The sequence below is a fragment of the Falco naumanni genome, chromosome 4, assembly GCF_017639655.2.
Source record: "Falco naumanni isolate bFalNau1 chromosome 4, bFalNau1.pat, whole genome shotgun sequence".
NCBI lineage: Eukaryota > Metazoa > Chordata > Aves > Falconiformes > Falconidae > Falco > Falco naumanni.
The window spans coordinates 79,570,525-79,588,126 of NC_054057.1; the positions used below are offsets into that span (position 1 = coordinate 79,570,525).

The 17,602-nt window shown below is 40.1% G+C and overlaps 2 protein-coding genes across 3 annotated transcripts in view; one reads left to right on the top strand and one right to left on the bottom strand.

Annotated features, from left to right (window-relative positions):
- The first annotated feature begins 10 nt into the window (after nucleotides 1-10).
- LYRM1 (LYR motif containing 1) lies at nucleotides 11-10,464 on the top strand. 2 transcript variants are annotated; one of them, XM_040591497.1, is made up of 5 exons: nucleotides 11-131; nucleotides 1,800-1,914; nucleotides 7,239-7,397; nucleotides 8,429-8,521; nucleotides 10,152-10,464. In XM_040591497.1, exons 2-5 carry the CDS (start codon nucleotides 1,906-1,908, stop codon nucleotides 10,266-10,268), a joined length of 378 nt encoding a protein of 125 aa, XP_040447431.1. In that variant the 5' UTR covers nucleotides 11-131; nucleotides 1,800-1,905; the 3' UTR covers nucleotides 10,269-10,464. The 2 variants fall into 2 exon arrangements, with proteins under 2 accessions (XP_040447431.1, XP_040447432.1); XM_040591498.1 differs by lacking the exon at nucleotides 1,800-1,914 and having other exon boundaries at nucleotides 12-131.
- The window catches only part of DNAH3 (dynein axonemal heavy chain 3), a 70,200-nt gene continuing 62,886 nt past the window's right edge, over nucleotides 10,289-17,602 (bottom strand). The window contains exon 62 of the mRNA XM_040591500.1: nucleotides 10,289-17,529. Within this exon, the coding sequence (XP_040447434.1) occupies nucleotides 17,176-17,529 (354 nt within the window). The 3' untranslated portion in view covers nucleotides 10,289-17,175. The remainder of the gene's footprint in view (nucleotides 17,530-17,602) is intronic.

Here is a 17,602-nt window from a genome sequence, read left to right on the forward strand (position 1 = left end):
ACGCACGGTGAGGGCAGGGAGGGCGACGGGCGGCCGCTTCCTTCGCCCACCGGCGCGGGGGGACGGGGCCCAGCGGGGCGGAACCGCCGCGCGAGGGCGGGGAGCGGGGTCCCGGCGCGCTTCTCCCGAAGGTAAGGCGAGGGGGTGGGGAGCGGGCAGGCCCACTCGCGGGGAAGGGGAAGGGGAGGGGAGGGGAGGGGAGAGGGGAGGCTGGCGGCTGGGAGCGTTGGCCAACCCCCTCTGCTTCGCGCGTTGGTTCCGCCCCGCTGCAGGGGGCAGTGCTGCCCCGGCCGCCAGGGGGCAGCAGGGTGCCCGAGCCTGCGGCGCCCCCCGGCGGCCGGGCGGCACCGGGCAAAGACGGGGTGGGGCGGGCAGCGCCATCTTAACACCGCCCCCCCCGTGGCGCACAGCGTGTGGGGCGCTGCCAAGCCCCACGGCCGCCCAGCGCCCGCCCGCATGCCGCTGGCTGAGGCCCTCGCCGGTGTAGGCCTGGCTCCCAGAGCGAGGAAGGTGGCGGCCCCGCTGCCCAGCCCCATCGCGGCTGTGGGGCAGCCCAGCTCCCGGGTGGTGTGGGGAAGGCCCTGTGTGACGTGAGGCCTCAACTGCTGGCCTGGGCCTGCAGCTCATATCAGGGAGGTGTCCTCTGCGCCCCCCCAGGCCTGAGGGCCTTGTCCCCACAGAAACTGGGAGAAGACTCAGGGGCAGATGAAGCGGCGCTTTCCCGGGCCCCACATGCCACTGCCTTCATGCTGGCTGTGAAGCAGGAGGCCCCAAAGGCGGATCCATGCTCCATCGGGGGAGTCTGGTGCAAACACTGTCTGAGGCTTTGCTGGCAAAATTGTGAATGGGATTCACACACTTGATTTCCAAAAAACAAATCATTTTTTCAATACATGCCCTGCTATAGTTCATGAACAAAGACTAAAAATCCGATCTATCGATGTCCTGGGACTGAAGCGTTTGGAAACCGAAGCAGTGGGTTCATTAAATGAGTTATATTAAATGACCCACAGAATTAAGTAAGAAAGGGGTTAGGGAGGATTGTTTTTCTACTAGCATTAATATTTATACCTGTCCTCGAGTTTGGGAGCATTTCCAATGCTGGAAAATATTTCTATTCATGCACTCAGTTGCATTTGGCTCAAAGCCAAGATATGAATAAGGTGCATAAATCCATACTGGCTTTTGTGTTCATGTTGTATCTTTGTATGCTTCTGTATTATATAAGTAAGGCCATCCAAGGATAGACGAGACTTCGTCTTCTCTGCTAAATTTGTTGTACTGCATTAAAACCTCTTTCTCTGCTTGTAATGGATAGAAAACTAAACACAAAGGAGGAGAAAATGGTTCTAAATGGATGAAAGCATGAGCAATATTGTTGCACAAGACTAGGGACAAGTTCATATATCTTTAGAGTTTACCTGGACACTGCGTGCTTTTCAGGAGAAAGCTAGGAAATATATAAAGCAATTTTTTTGTTGTTTCCCCTCCTCTTCTCCACGGTCTAAGTCAGCATTTCTGTTCTTCCTGAGGCTACTACAGCACAGGAGCACTCCCAGAGCCAGTCTGTATGTCCTACTAAAACTGCGTAACACCTTGACCACCTCAGACTAAGAAGATGAAAACTCTGTGATCAAAAGCGACTAATTAAGGGTTTCCACTTCCATTTATTCAAATGAAGAGAATGCTGTAGAATTCTAATTTTCTGCAATTTCACTTATTTGAAATTACATAGGAAAACCAGCGGTAAAATCCAAGTCCTTGCTTTTACTATTTGATTGTATTCTCTTTGCATGCAGTTTCCTTTTTCTGATCAAAAGACCACTCCATAGAGAAGAGAAAGCTTAAAAGAGATCCAGGCTCAGTTAGAAATCCACTAGGGTGGCAGAGTTCCCATCCCAGCTGATGAACAGTGTAAGTACAAAGACTTATTCGAGAGGCTGGTTGAGGTGTTGATCATGGCTTCACATCAGGGTTTCAGATCAATTTGCCAGCAGAAAGATACTGGCATGACAAAATCCAAAACCATGTGAAAGTCCCTTGCTTTCAGGTATTACTAAATAAAGTAAATATAGTAACTTGGTTCTTTTCCACCAAATCTGCACAGATTTATGATTGCAGCTTGTAGATGGAAACAGTGAGAAACATGTGGAGTCAAATTAATCCTTGATGGAAATGTCTTGAAATTTACAGGCTTGTGTCACCGGTGGTAGAAGTGAGGATGTAACACCATCATGGAAGAATATGATCTTTCTTTTTAGTTTGTTTTTCACTACGTGAAGATGGACTATTTTAGCTGTGATTCAAGTTTTGCTATGATTTGGTTTTGGCTGAATCTTAAGTATGAATGTTCGATCAAGAATGAAAATCAAATCAAGTTTTCACTTTGCTAGGTACATACTGCAGCCACATTTGGTTGATGTTTGCAGGGTACTAGCTGTCACAGGGCACTAAGTCCTTGATTTGAGTTAAGGAAGATAACATTACTCTTGTGGAAACTGGATTTTGAAATTTAGTATCACTGGAAGGCACGTGACCTGCCTGGCTATCACAGGCATCTGTGACCCCTTCTCTTTTCCCTGTGCCACAGGAACTCATTGTTTCAGTTGTTGTCCCTCAAGGAAATGACAGACCAAATTCATTGCTGCCTTAAAAACCACAGACTCATTTTGGCAGACTTGCACGAAAGATGAATATGGATTACTGACCTCTAGTTGCTGTGGATAGCTGTGAAAGGAATGATTGATTATCTGTCGCATTAGCAGCAGGAGAGAGACTGCAAGTCACTCTTCAGCTAAGTAGTGTAATTTAGCGCTTAAAAAAACCCACAATGGCCAGATGCGAGCAATTTTTTGCATCTCTTTAAATAAACATTAGGCAAAGACTGCATTTGGAAATATGAGATACAGATTGCCATATAGGCTGTAGCTGGTGGTGTTCCATACTTCAATGTTGATACAGTATGCTTTTGAATTGTGTCATTTATTTCCCTAACAGAAATGCGATCATAGTTGGATTCAGAAGGCAGTCAGCCCAGCAGTTTGTTATTGTGTCTTTAGGACTCCTTGCCAGTAGCAAAGCAGCTGTCAAATAGAAGTTGTGTTGCTCCTAAATAAAACATTTTACATCTTGAGAAGTTCAAAGCTGCTTTTTTCAAATTATTTCACACAGAGTTCTGTTCCCCACTGTCTCCTCCCCTGAGCAAATATGGTTTCAGCATCAGCACCAAGTGTGTGTTACTAATGTGTGCCCTAGTTAGCAGGGATGTGAAAGAGGAGATCTATTGTTTTAAAATATCCTTTTTTTTCCCCATGGGCTATTACTTTCACCCTTTGTTTCCTAAAATCCTCTATGTACTTGCTGCTGGCAGATTTTGTTTAAAGTGAGTAGCTAATGCTTGACTCAAAAACAAAGGATGAAATAAAGCAGACTTACTGCTTCAGCAAAGGAGCGGTGCAGACAGGAGAGCGCTGGACACGCATGCTTAGCCAAGCATCCCTGGCTGGGAAGCAGCTCTAATTTAGCTGCTCCTATATAAGTAGTCAGTCTGTGCAACTTGCCTTCCATCCTAACTGCATTTTCACAGTGCACTATTGGGGTCGCGTTACAGTGCAGTTGACAGATTCCTTTCCTTATAAACTTTTAATTTAAATTCTAAACAAATCTGCAAATAGCAAAAGACAATTGGTGTTTCACTGATTGTTCAGATTATTGAACTTTTAGGTCAGGCATCTAAAAATCCAAATGAATTTTTGTGTGTTTGTTTCCTGAAAGAAAAACTTACTACATTTTATAGTCTAAAGGATTATTTGTTTAAATTAATGATGAAAAAAGTTTGCGTCTTCATCATGCAGTAACTCATTAACTGCTCAAGCCTCCTTTGCAAGTTTGGATACAATGGGATATTTCATGTGCTTGATCTGCATGTTGATAACAGGGGTTTGCATGGAGATCAAAAGAATGATACAACCCTGCATTGTCAGAACTCTGCCACAGCATCCAGCAAATGCTTATTTGGGAAGGCAACGCTTGGCTTCCCTCCAAAGGCTTAATTCGAACAATCAGCTCAAAACCAGCCTGCAATCTGCCACTTTTCCCATTGATACGTCTGTGCGTCCAGACCTACCTTTGACCTCTCCCAGTTTGTTTTGTTGCAGTAAACACCTGAAATTTGCTCAGCTAATACAACAGCCCTGTACTTTTTGTCAGAAACGCCTGTGGTTAACCTCTGTGGGCTGCATTCTGCAATAAAATGAAGGGTGGTAGAAGTTAAACAATGGGTGTGACTACCACAAGATGAGTGTTAGTGGGAAGGTGGTGTAACATCCATTTAGCATTCCAGAGATGTGAAATATAATTATGATTTAAATGCCGAAGATTTAAGTTGCAAGATGAGTAACTACAAGGACATGAAAGCTTCCCTTATCTTCCTTTCTGTCCTACTCACAATCATTTTGCACACCCACAAAACTAATACAAGTAGTGTCACTTGATGAAGTTACACCTGATACATGACTTGTACCATCACTTACATTTCTGTCGATATGGGCTCTGTTTATACCAAAGAAAAAAATCCCAATCTCATTTACAACATTTTAAATTGGAAGTAATTTTGCTCTTGGTGGGATTATTCCCTGCTTATACTCCCACACAGAATCTGACACAGGATTTGAATTTCTTCCTATTTGCTCTCATCCTTTTCCGTGATAGATGGGGGCCTCTGTCTGTGAAGGGCTCCTCACACCTTCATTTATGCATCTTTGCAGAAATGGTTTATAAGCAGGTCTGTAATGTTAGAAATTGTTGACTAAACGAGCCATGGGAGCAGCTGGTTGCTGAATATATTTGAAAAGCTGCTTCATATCTTTTACATCATTTAGCATATGTGGGAAGGAGAGCAATAATGTGGAAGTGGAGCCTATACCTAGATGAGGGCTACACAGTTCTGTATGAATTCCAACACCAAGAAATGAAAGAAAGAAAAAAATAAGTTCTAGGTGGGGGACCAGAAGCAACTGACAGGGAAAAAAAATATTGTTGGCTCTGAACTTTTAAACAAAATCTTTATAAACAGGTTCTTGATATGTTTACAATCCAAAAGCAACAGGTATGATTACATCTCTGAGCAAAGGGCATGCACTGTCCCATGTTGTGGCTTTGGAAATTGTCCCAATGCATAGATCAGAATTTAAACCTGTATTTTAAACATTTTTTTCCCCTGACATTATTCCTCTTGTTTTCTTTATGGACTACATGAAAACCTCAGCTGAAAGTTTCTAGTGCCGTCAGCTGTTATTAGCTGTCAGCAGGGAACAAAGAGTATTACCAGCTCCGCCAGAGCTGACACCTTCAAATAAAAGTAGAGGGGTGAGGCCAGGAGGGGCTTGAGGTGAGGACGTGATTTAGGACTCAGCCTGTGCTAGGTCAGCCCTTGTAATGGAACTATTTATTATCTTTACAAAATATGCACTTGACAAAGGGGAGCAATGATTTTTCAGATACAGAGACATGTGTAGCTTTGTGCGTGACTAATTTTATTGCCTAAAATGGAGCTGTAGAGTGGATAAAGCGAAGCATTTATTCCAAAGTGTTTGACGAGTTGGGACTACCTAGCTATTTTAATGCAGATATTTCCTAGAAATACCATAAATATTTACTAAAAATGCTTTCTGCTGGGTAGGAAGAATCATTTTTATACCTGGGGGAAAAAATATGATTGGTTAAACATTTTAAAATACAAAGAGCAAATTAAAAATGTTCTAAGAATCAGAGAAAACCAATTTTATGTCTGTACTTCTTAAGATCCCTAACAGAGTCATGAATCAACAAAAAGTCTTTAGATATAGCAACAGTTAAGATAAAAAAGGCTAGGATTTAATAGTTTGGGATTTTTTAGCAAAACAAACTACAGCCCCAATCCTGCCTACAGGTTAGCATCTGTAGTTCTGACTTTGGTGAGGAAAAGATGGTGTGACTGACCGAAGCCACAAGAGACTGTTAGGAAATACCAGTGGAGCTGCTGTGGTGGAGGCAGCCACCTGAGAACTGTATGGCCTGAGAAGACTTTGGTCCAAAACCCTTTTACTACTGGCACTAACAGGAATTGCCACAGACTGCACGTTGATGAGCGACAGCCGCATTGCCAAGCTTTCCGCAGCGGTCCGGGTGTCTACAGGTCTGATTTCAGGGTAGATTCAACCACAGTAACTAGAGCTCCAGGGTGGCAAATGGATCCTGTGACAGTCAGAGAATGTCCTGGCCCTGACACTTGTTCCTTGTCATATCCATGTACTTACTTTGCAGTGCTGCTGCATCTTCCATTTGGACAACGAGGTACCTGCGACAGCTGTGGTGTCCCTAAAGTTGGAACTCATTGTTTCTGCAAATCTACTCCATGTCAGAAGTGTTGTTATTCCAGCAGTGGAGTTTGTTTCAGGGATATTTGTGGTCTGGCGTGAAACAGTGTCATCACTTACATGATAAAATACTCATTTACATGGAGTAAGAATAGGATTTCATTCTTGATTTCTGACAAAGATTCTTACTGCGCCTGCAGGCTGATTCAGTGGGCTCAGCAGGTACACAGCTCTCTGAAAATCAAGACATTCAGGACTTTCCTAAATCCACAGCTGGTCTGCCTCTCCTGCAGTGCTTAGATAAAATAGCTTTCATCACCTTTTCATCACATCAAACTCCAGCTGAATCATTACTACATACTGTAGTGGTGTCACAAATAAGCTCTGAAATCTACACTGGTTTTCAGCAATATCATGGTGGTTTTATCATGTATTTTTATTCAGAGAGTTCAAGATGCTTTGCAAAGATAGGGTCAGCATTGGTATGACAGCTTCACAGGAAGGGGGATGCTCAGAGTTTCGGTGACTTGCCCAATGTCTGTTGCAAAATAGCAGTGAAATACAACCTGGGCTTTCTTGTACCAGGGTTCTGATTCAGCAGAGCGCTAAAGGAAATGCTTAACTTTGAGCAAGAGCTCAAGCTGTTTGAATGGAGACAGATTTAAGTATCAGTTTAAATACTTTGCTGGATTTTGTCTTCAGCTTTCAACAGCTAATTATTGTTTACAGCTATTTCCGATTTTTTCATATAGCTCAGCATATCTTTAGATGGTAGAAATATTTTTAAACTAATTCAGTTGTGGGGAAAAGTGTACTGCTTGTTGGCCTTTTAGCAACTCAAATGTTAACGCATATGTTTGGGGGTTTGTGTTGCTTTTTTAGATGACACCAGTTACTCGACAAGAAGTTCTTGGCCTTTACCGCAAGATATTCCAGATAGCCAAAAAATGGCAATCGGCATCAGGACAGATAGAAGAAACTATTAAAGAGAAAGAGTACATTAAAAATGAAGCCAAAACATTATTCCGAAAAAACAAAAACGTGAGTGTCCTTACAGTTTTGAATTTCTGAATGGTTCCTCTCTTGCTCTTTGCACTGTCTCAGTGACTGAATACTAAGATATGAACTTAAGAGATGATTGCCCAAAATTTCATTCATCTTAAATGCTGGTGTAATCAGGCAATAGTTCAAATTTCACCCCTGAAATAGTAATAAGAAAACTCAAACCATTTCAGCTCTTCATTAATTACTGTAGAAGTCTAAAAGGTACAGAGCTTTCACTAACAAAATGCCAAGAAAAAATTAAATTCCAAAGATACTGCCTATGTAATTGAAGCAGTTTTTGATCTTTTAGCAAGTTAGCTAAGTGTATCATTACCCATGCTATGGCAAAGCTCAGTAGCTTCTTACACTTTTTTTTTTTCCCCCAAAGCAGCAATTATTGGCACTTCTTTTAAAAGAAGCACTTTTTTTTTTAAGGAAGAAATTTCAAACCTTCAGAACCCTTTTGTAAGGGGCAACACAGACTCTACGGTAATCAAAGGTCCTTCTTGTAATTAAAGATCACAATACCTATTTTGGTCTGGGACTAAATGCAAGTAATGCAAAATCAAGAAGTGAATTTAAGTCCCAATTTACACCACATTTCTCACTTCAAGGGGAGTTTCTGGATAGGATGATAACAGAATGTAGACTAAGGAGTCTCTTCCCTTTCTCCTCTAGCTACCTTGCAGAGTGACGAATGGGTGAGTGTGGTTTTTCCATGGATGTATCAGTATTTACAAGTGTATTGTCTTTTTACAGAGAAAATACCATGTTTGGGTAAAAACTTCCTTCTGTAGCCTCAGTCATGACAGCCTCTGGGCCTTAATATGCAGTGCCATCAAGCCCAGAACTGTTGAGTCAACACAAATACTAATGTTACCTTTTATGGATGTGAAAAATACAATCATTGTATCCTTGGGATTGCCAAAAAAAGCTAAAGAAAGTCATGTGGCTGTGCATCATTTACGCTTGAGCTTCCAATTGCTAATTGCTGTACTTGTACAAAAAATTTGTTTGTATGATCTTAGGTAACAGATCCAAAATTGATTAAGCAGTGTATAGAAGAATGTAAGGCAAGAATAGAAATTGGACTTCACTATAACATCCCCTACCCAAGACCTGTGAGTATAAATCTAGTCACAAAGTCTTAAGCTATATCCACTTAGCTCTCACTGGACAATAAAACTGTAAGTTCACATCACTGTCACCACGCTGTGTTTTTTAGATGAGCCAATATTTGAGTGCTGTGCTACATCAGAGCCAAATAAGCCAAATGTATATTGAAATGTTCTCCATCTATCTTACTATGCTGTAAATTGGCTAATTTCTTCTCAAAATAAGAAGTGAAAGCCTAAATAGAGTTGCATGAGCTAAACTCCTAAGGCCTGTGAATATTTAGGCAGTCTTGTCCGACTGATAAATGTAGAAAAAGATTGCAATGGAATTAAATCTGTTAATCTTTCCACATAAAATAGAATGAGAGAATAATATGTCTATCATAGATACAATCATTTTCATAGCCTACATTACTGGTAATTGTTCTCCTGGTCTTATAAAATCAAGTCTTATAAAACCACCTGCCTATGTTGCTGCTTCTTTCCCCCTGTTCCTAGAGAAAAACACGTCCAAGATTACTGACATACTGGAAGTTGCAGCAATGTCTTCTATTACATCATTCAATACAGTTTCCTCACTGCCCAGCCACTTCTGTCTGCAGTACTTTATGCTGCCTCCCATAGAGACTTCCTCTCTACTCCTGTTGATTACATTTTCACACCTATAGTTTCCTTATCAAGGCAGTTATGGTCAAAATTATATTGTATCTTCATCAGATGCTTGACTAGAATATGATCACTGTTAGCATCTGTTTCACACAATAGCTTTTTCTTTTTCTCCAATATACAGAATAACTGCACATCTGGCAAACAATGCTCCTAGAAATGGGTTTAAAATGTATGCTCTGCAGTGGCTTCAAAATCCCAAAGGATCAGTCTTAGATCAGCTCTCTCAGACAAACTGGATAATCATTATTTTTCAGATTCTAGAAATCTCTATTGCTGCTTTAGTCAGTGTTTTTACCACTATTTGCACCTAAACAGCTATCTTACAGGCTGACAGCCTCAGCAACAATAACATCTGACTGCTAACACCTACATTTTTCAATCACTTAAGGGGAACACAGCTGCCTGACTCCCACTAACAGTCTGATGAAATACAAAGACTTTGTCAATCAAAGGGAGAGTCTGTCACCTATTGCTCCCTCTGCTTGTAAAGTCAATGACATTGATTGTGCATTTTAATATGGTGTATATAACCATGCCAGTAAGGAAGCAGTCTTTCAATACATACAGTTCGGGATTATTTTGTGACTTGTTAGATAGGTATGAAAAAAACGCAGTGCTTTAAGACAATTGTTAGGGTTTTCTAGGTCATACGGTTCTGGAACATTGTCAGGAGTCCTATTTCAATAAGTATTTTATCATTACAGTCTGATATCAAGCTATAGAACGAGGTTACCAAACCCTAGAATATATAGGATTTCAATAAACACAACATTTAGGGGCTCTAAGTTGTATCACTAATCACTCATAGCACTCCTCCTAGAAATCTAATTTCTAAGAGACAGTACAGTTGCCCCCTCCAAAGTGTAAGGAAATTATTTAAAACTCAGTGAAACCTAATCTGTATATATGCCTTCTTTTTCTTGTAGCTTCTCAGTTTGCACCTAACTGGTGGGATTTTCTTTTCCAGATCCATCTGCCTCCTATGGGTCTTGCCCATAAACAAGGCCGTACATTGCGACATCAGGAAAAGTTAAGGAAGATTTCTAAGCCAATATACCTGAAATCCCATGATGAACTTTCATAACCCATCATGTAAGCTGTGGACTGCAATCCAGGTGATTTTTGTGCACAACTGTGAATGAAACTGTCTTGGTCACTTGCTGACACATTTCCTGAGGCCAAAAAGCTAATTGATACATTGCATATGATGGATAAGGTTGGTCTAATATTTATTACCTTTCAACCACTGACTAATCAATAAAAGTAACACTTTTCAAGGAGTGAGGTGTGATATGAAGATTACTTTGACATCAGGACAAATTACAGCATGTTTTCAAACTCTGTTAATCTATAGCGGCATTCTCTAGTGGTCTGAGGATTATGTATGCTCAATTGTGATTCAAGACAGTGCCTCGTGTAAGGCTCAACAAAAACGAAGAAAGTCCAGGAGAAGCAAGCACAGTGCCTCCTGAGCTTCTACATGCAAGTGCAAATACAGTGACTGCATCATGCAGCTGCACTCCTTTCTCTCTTGTCCCTGCTCTGCCTGTTGTCCCTGGAGAAACGTTCCAGTTTGATGGTATCCTTATGGTGAAGTGTTATTTCTAAATGGACAGTAGCAAAGAGACAGCAGAAATGCCACCACTCCTTTTGGCTTTTTGCAAACTGCAGAGGAGTGGCCTAGAGCCTCTATGTCAGCTTTTTTTCCCCTTTCCTTTGGAAAGGGTGTGAACATGAAACGCGAAGTTTGGAATGCCATTACACAACTCGGGGTAAAACATTCCAGTCCTGGGTTCCTCATGTACAGACTGACTGAAAACTCTCCCTTCAGGGTATCACGATGGGAGCGAGCTTAAGATGCTCTGGGTGTCCACGGTGCGTTTTTACATGGTTAGCTTTTCCACATAATCACCACACTGGCTTTCTCAACAGTAATTTTAGTGTTAGGTTTTAACTCTTACATTATGGACAGAACCCCCAACTTTATTCAAGTATCTACAACTATCTCTTCAGTCTCTTAAGTCTGCGGGGTATTTCTGGTTTGCAGATGCCTCGTGAACGGAAGTGAAACAAAATTAATTTCCCCCTCACTGGCCACCAGTCGTTTTGGCTCCTTTTCAGTCCTCTGTTTTTTCCAGGCTGTTTACAAATTCTCTTCAGGGAAGTCAGGGGAGCCTTCTGCCCTTCAGGCTAGAAGTACCACTGAGACCAAGCTGTGGACAAGAGCCACACTGTACTGGGAGACTACCTAAGCACAGCCAACAGCTGTGGGTTTAAGGCCAGGTGGTAAAAGCAACAAGCTATTCCAGCTAGAAGCTAATGGTGACAAAAAAGCAAATTTGGAAAATGCAGTGGATATTATTTCCTGTTAAAGTGAGCAAAACCAATGAAATCTCATTTTCTGAGCTCTCCAACTCATCCTAAACTCTCCAAGTCCTAATAGACAAATGGCAAAGAAATATTCTTGTCTACCTTAAAAATAAGTTAAAACTGGTCATGTGTGGAACAAAATGACAGTTCCTCCCCCAGGAATGTACTTGTAAGAATGAAAAAACTACAAGCAGATGAGAAAGTATGAGGAAAAAAGTGAGAACAGCGAGTCAGCACAACAGGTACCGGCTAGCCCAATTTCTCACTACCCTGTATGGCTCCAGTCCACAAAGGTATCTATTCCCATATAATTATTTCCTGGGAATGCCTCATGTGGGAAGTAACATGTAAAATGCCATTGTTCTGCCTGTCAGTGGGAGCTTTGCAAATTTACTGCTGCCAGGAAGACACAAAACTCCTTTAGCCTAGCAAAAGGAGGATGGAATAAAGACAGTAGAAACTAACATGATTATATACACTGCTTAATCCTTCACTGAAAGAAGTCCAAACACAGTCTTTTCCTGTCATTCTGCTATACCAGGGTAGAGATGTGTCAACTGAGCCAAACCAAAATGTGCAGAGACAAGGGTTTTGAATGGAAGCTTAGGCTCGTTCTTTGCCATTAAACTATCGTGAATCTTTTGGATTGTTAAAATTCATGTGGCTAATGAAGGTACTGATGTTGTGACTCATCAGGTGAATAAACAGCTATGTAAATGAGCAGGCTAAATGTACTGTCTATATTATAGTCACAACTCTGTCCTGAGCACGTATTGTAAGATGCAGATTATTTCAATGGAACATCTCTACAATTACAGAAGATTTACACTAAACTGAAATAACAACACAAGTCTGAGTTTATTTCTGAAGGGAAGTATAAATAAGCAATTTTTGAAAGGCTCAAGTAGCCTTAAGTAACTCAAATGAGTATCCACTTGCTTAACTGACAAGCCACTAAGTTGAACTGCAGTAACAGCATTGCATTATTTGAGATGCTTTAACATGCTAGATAGTCCATTAATTTTTCAAAATAAGTGTTTGAGAAATAATTACCTAGTGCCTGATCCTCATTACTTTCCAGCACAAGAAGGAAAAGACTGAAATTTGTTAAAACCTGAAGCTCTTCAGCTAAAAGGAAGAACTGAACTAACTCTTTTGTCAAGTCAGAAGAGCAAACCCCTTCTTTCACAGCTTAAGTTAAACTCTGTATGGAAAGGAGAAACTGAAATAGAGTTATTTGGTTTTGGAGGTCAAACTGGCAAACTACCATTCTGAGGGAGTTTCACCAAAAAAACTTCATCTGCAACTGAGTCAAACAGGTAGGCAGAGATGTCAGCTGGTACTCATTGTATTAAATTCTAACTTCTGTCAAGAAGTATCCCAACGATGGTGCAATATGTCATTCCTACACATTAATTTTAGTTGCAAAAAGATGTCCTAAAACACTTTGAGTTCTTGAGAGTTTGTAATGCACCAGATCCAAGCACTCACTGTACACTTTCTCCTGCACTTCCTTAACTGTCTCTTACTCCTCTTCCAGTAAATACTGTCCCTTTCCAATTTATCACACTAGTCAGGAGGTAACAGAAAAACTTAGAATAAAAGGATGACATTAGCTTTATATTCTTTAGAAATAAGTCCTGAGTTGCATGAACTCTCCTGCACGCTAACTGGTAGTAGTAGTAATTTGTTGGCATGATATCTGGCCTTGAATACTTAAATAATACCTCCTCTCTGGAAATTCTGTCCCTAACTCTATTATTAATAAGGTTATAACTTATGAAGCCATGCACTTATAAAACCAAATTTAACACTAACATTAGCAAGCGCACAATCATTTAAGAAATGGACCCAGCACCTCCTTACTGAATGTGCCCCCTCAGTGTTGTCTAGGAGTGAGGAAATGCTCATTGAGTTGCAACAGTGACCCAATCTATTCCAAGGGAAGTATCACAGGACTGAAACAGGTTAAAATTAATTATCTGATCTATCTCCCTACTAACAGAAGTTTGTTCTTGTAATACCTGTTAGATCTGGAGAAAATAAGCAGCATGGACATCACTCCCTTGGGGCCCTACTGTGTAGTCATCAGAAATGGTATCAGTAATATCCATCTTTTATCCATAGACAGAAAGGTCATTTATGTGATCATACCTATAAATTAATTTCCAAGAATGCTAATTACAGGAGAGAACTACATCTTTCACTAATGTTTCTAATGTGATTAGGCAAAACATTCCAGCTCATAGGAACTCAAAAGTAGAAGAATTTGGGGCCTTTGTGCTGTCTTTTGCTTTTTCATTGTATAATTTTCCCTTTAACAGCCCAGCAGTGTTAAAATCAACAGACAGAGTATTTTCTGTTTCTGGAATGGATTTTTGTACGGGTGAGGTAAGAGAAAGGTTTCCATCTCCTAAGAAAATGTACTAACCCTATCTGTCTCACAGCATCCCTAGCTGAAAACATCTCTCTGCTGTTTCTAAGGAAAACATCTCTCTTGCTCCGTAATGTCTATATACTGCATTTTTTGCCATATGCTCTCAGTTATTAGCAAGGCTGTGTATCTATGATTTCCAGTAATTACAGGTATCTCCTGTGATTTGTTTAATGAGAGCTTCTAATTAAGAAACAGAAATACTAAACCTGTAAAGCCAAGAATTCTACTACTACTATTACAAGGTACTTCATTTGTCCAGAAATGTTTCATATTTTTATTATGTCCATCTAACAGCTGAATTATCTTTTTTTTAAAAAAAAAAATTGCATCTCAGCCAAGAAACATTGTGAATTGTAATGTTTAGCCAGCTTATCATTCCTCAGGAAGGTCCAGACAATGCTCAGGAAATAAGGTTGGAAAACTCATTTCAAAGAACCACAGAAAAATATCTCTAAGACATACATCACTCAACAGTAAATTCCAGTACTTTTTCTCCAATAGTAAGGGCAGCCCAGGAAATCACGTGCTTCAGTAATCATGAACTAAAGCAACTCAGCCATGCCTGATCCCTGCTGAAGGGGCAAGCAACAGAGGCATGAAGCCTCTTTTCTCTCTTACAGGCTTCTCTCTTACCTATCTATTTTGGTCACATCTGCAAAAGCTTGAAATACATCTTTAATTACATTCTAAGAGATGCCTTCATTGCAGATCTAAACATTAACACAGAAGAAGCATTTAGAAAATCAACACAGTAACAAGGATCTCGCACACAACATAGTACCAAAGCTGCTGTACATTCACAAGAACCAAACTGTGTCATTTAACAACCTATCCATTAGTGCTCGTTCACAAAAAGGTGTTAAAGAGAAACCCATATGGCAAGCTATCCCATCGTATTTTCAAACAGTTTAAAAGTTCCTTATCTTCATAAAATGTAATTTAGCTAGCATATACTAGTGAATCTGGCTTTTCATTTAAAATGGTTTAATTTAGAGGGCTGTGTTTGCAAGACTAGCGTTATCTGAAGGATGAAGAAACAGTCCTCAAAGTTTAACTTCATTTCAGTATTTTAAGAACGATTACTCTGTTGTCACCAGTCACTTGCATGCATACGCTCAAATCTAAATAGAAAGATCCTTTTGAGAGCAGTGACTGATCTGATCAATCCACAGGGCAGGATCTAATGGGCAGGTCCAGCCCCTTTGGCCTGCATGCAAAGCACCTGCAAAAGGAGGGTCATGACTGGATTGTGCTCTCTGATGCCACAGTGACCTAAATACTGATCTGAACTGCTGATGTAATAACAACAAAAATCAGATGCCACCATTTAAAAACACAGTAATTACCACAATGTAAAATATGTAGTAAATTTCAGTTAATTTTAATTACATGACAAGAACAAAGTATCTATGTTACTCTTATGAGGCTAAGAAAAGACAGTTTTTTTAAAGGACTAATTAATCTTAATTTATTTATAGATCTTCTGAAACTTGATTCTCTTCTCAAAAATCATTGTCAGTTTGGGTGACTGGGCTCTAACATGCATAAACAAGTTTTATTTTTGTTATAGGTGCCAAATATCATTTAGTCTAAATTGTTAAGAGTAGTTTCTTCCTATCAGTAAGCTGAGACACCTGCACATCTCTATCCCCTTTATCAAATAAACAAATATCCATTAAGTGTCCTGACATGACACCTTTGCTGTAGTCACCATATAACAATAATGATGCACCAAATGCCTGCATACCGTACTGTTAATGAGGCATCAAATATGGTACACATGGTACATGAAGATACTGTACTAATTACCTATGTATATCTTTGTGCAGAGTAGCACTATACAACATACCTGTAACACTTCTTATCTGCTTTTTACCATTCTTAAAAGTTACTATTTTATGAGTATCTGTATAAAACAAACCAGTGGTTAATAAACAAATAATGAATGCTGTTTTCAACCAGAAAAGCTAAGCACAACAGATAAATCCTATGACAAGAACCATATGCTTTAACGAGTAGTAGCGGCATCACTTAATGATTGTAGCAGGATACTAGGAATTGCTGAATTATAGCTGCATATCTTGACTTTGTGCGGCCTCGAGCAAGTCATTAAAATGCTGCAATTTGGGTAATGAAAAAAAAATACAAGATTCCAAATTAGTGGATGTTTATGCAGTGGGGTTTTTTTAAATGTTCGCCTTGATCTTTGTGCTTCTCTTGTAATGTGTACACAAGAAGTCTAATGATGCATCTTTAGTACCTTCTTGGCATGCTGTGGGGATTAGTTAATGACTGCACAGCTCTTTGAAGATGTTCAGGCTACTTTATTTTTAATTAATGTTTGCAAGATGCTTTGAGCTTCTCTGATGAAAAGGCTTAAACTAAAAATTTTAGATGGTTATTAATCCAACATGCAAGAGGGCAAGACGAGGAAGTAAAAAAAGACTATGAGAGAAAGGAAAGAGCTCCATTTATTAGGCACCTGGGATATGTAGGTAAGTAATACTGAAATTAAAAAAGTTAAGAAAATATGAGACAAGCATACCACTCTGAGAAATGGCAGGATCCCTATGCATGTGCTGTCTAGAAGTTTTCCATGAAAATTCCAAGGCACATCTTTCAAGGAGTGTCAGTTCCTATAGTTTTATAATACAGCTCTGGCAGTTCATTCTAGCTGAGGATTGGGTTTACGTGTTGACAACAGACTATTCTCTTATCCTTGCTCCTTGCCCTACATACTCCTGGGACACAGAAGTAGTAGGCAAATCCACAGAGTCTTAATTACATAAGTTGTGCATTAGATTCCCATTAAAATCAGCAGCAAAACTCTTTGGGCCCAATTTCATGGAAGGAAGGAAAAAACAACCACTCTATGATAGCAACTAGGTGGTAATAATAGGATTTCACAAGATTTGTAATGACGTGGGTGGCACAGAGTTTGATGGGAGTTCTGTTCATTCTGATCTATGCAAGGGGATGCCCAGGCCTTTGAAATAAATTTCTGTTTCTAGTGTTCTATTTTCAGTCATTCTTGCTCAGTGGCTGGGAAGGGCTAAAAACCAAAAGATTTGGGAGCTCCTTTGAAGTCAGTAGGAAATCATGATATAAAAAAAGACTGCAGCCATTGGGGAGTAAAATGTATCTTTTAATAACAAAATGCAAGGGTTTTTTGACTTGCGTACTCTCAGTCATCTAACTGGCATAGGGCTGCCACACCTCGATTTATCCAGTGTTTCTGGGGCTTGTCTGAAGGGAGTTCAATTGAGAAAACATAGTTGGTTGAGTGGCCAGTAGTGGATAAGACACCTCTTCTTGCACTTGTCTTGTATACAGGGCATGAATAGATGTTCATGTGAAGAAATGTGGAACTTTCTCCAGGTTTCAGCCAAATTATGGGCAAAGAATCATAAAGGACTTTTGGAAGTGATTCTCCAATTACCAAGGATTCTCTATCCCATCGTGCACCTTCCAAATAAAGGCCTCTCACATAAGCCCCGTCTTCTGGAATTTTCTCCATTGTGTGCTCCTGTTTCATCACCTAGAATGATTAAACCATTGTTTGGTTTTATTTTTATCTGGAGTATATTAAATCCTGTAAGTGATAAGTCTGA

Bases quoted from the DNA above. Each gene is read 5' to 3' on its own strand.
- LYRM1 (XM_040591497.1), top strand. The intron at 7,398-8,428 runs GTGAGTGTCCTT...GTATGATCTTAG, and splicing joins TATTCCGAAAAAACAAAAAC to GTAACAGATCCAAAATTGAT. The intron at 8,522-10,151 runs GTGAGTATAAAT...TTTCTTTTCCAG, and splicing joins ACATCCCCTACCCAAGACCT to ATCCATCTGCCTCCTATGGG.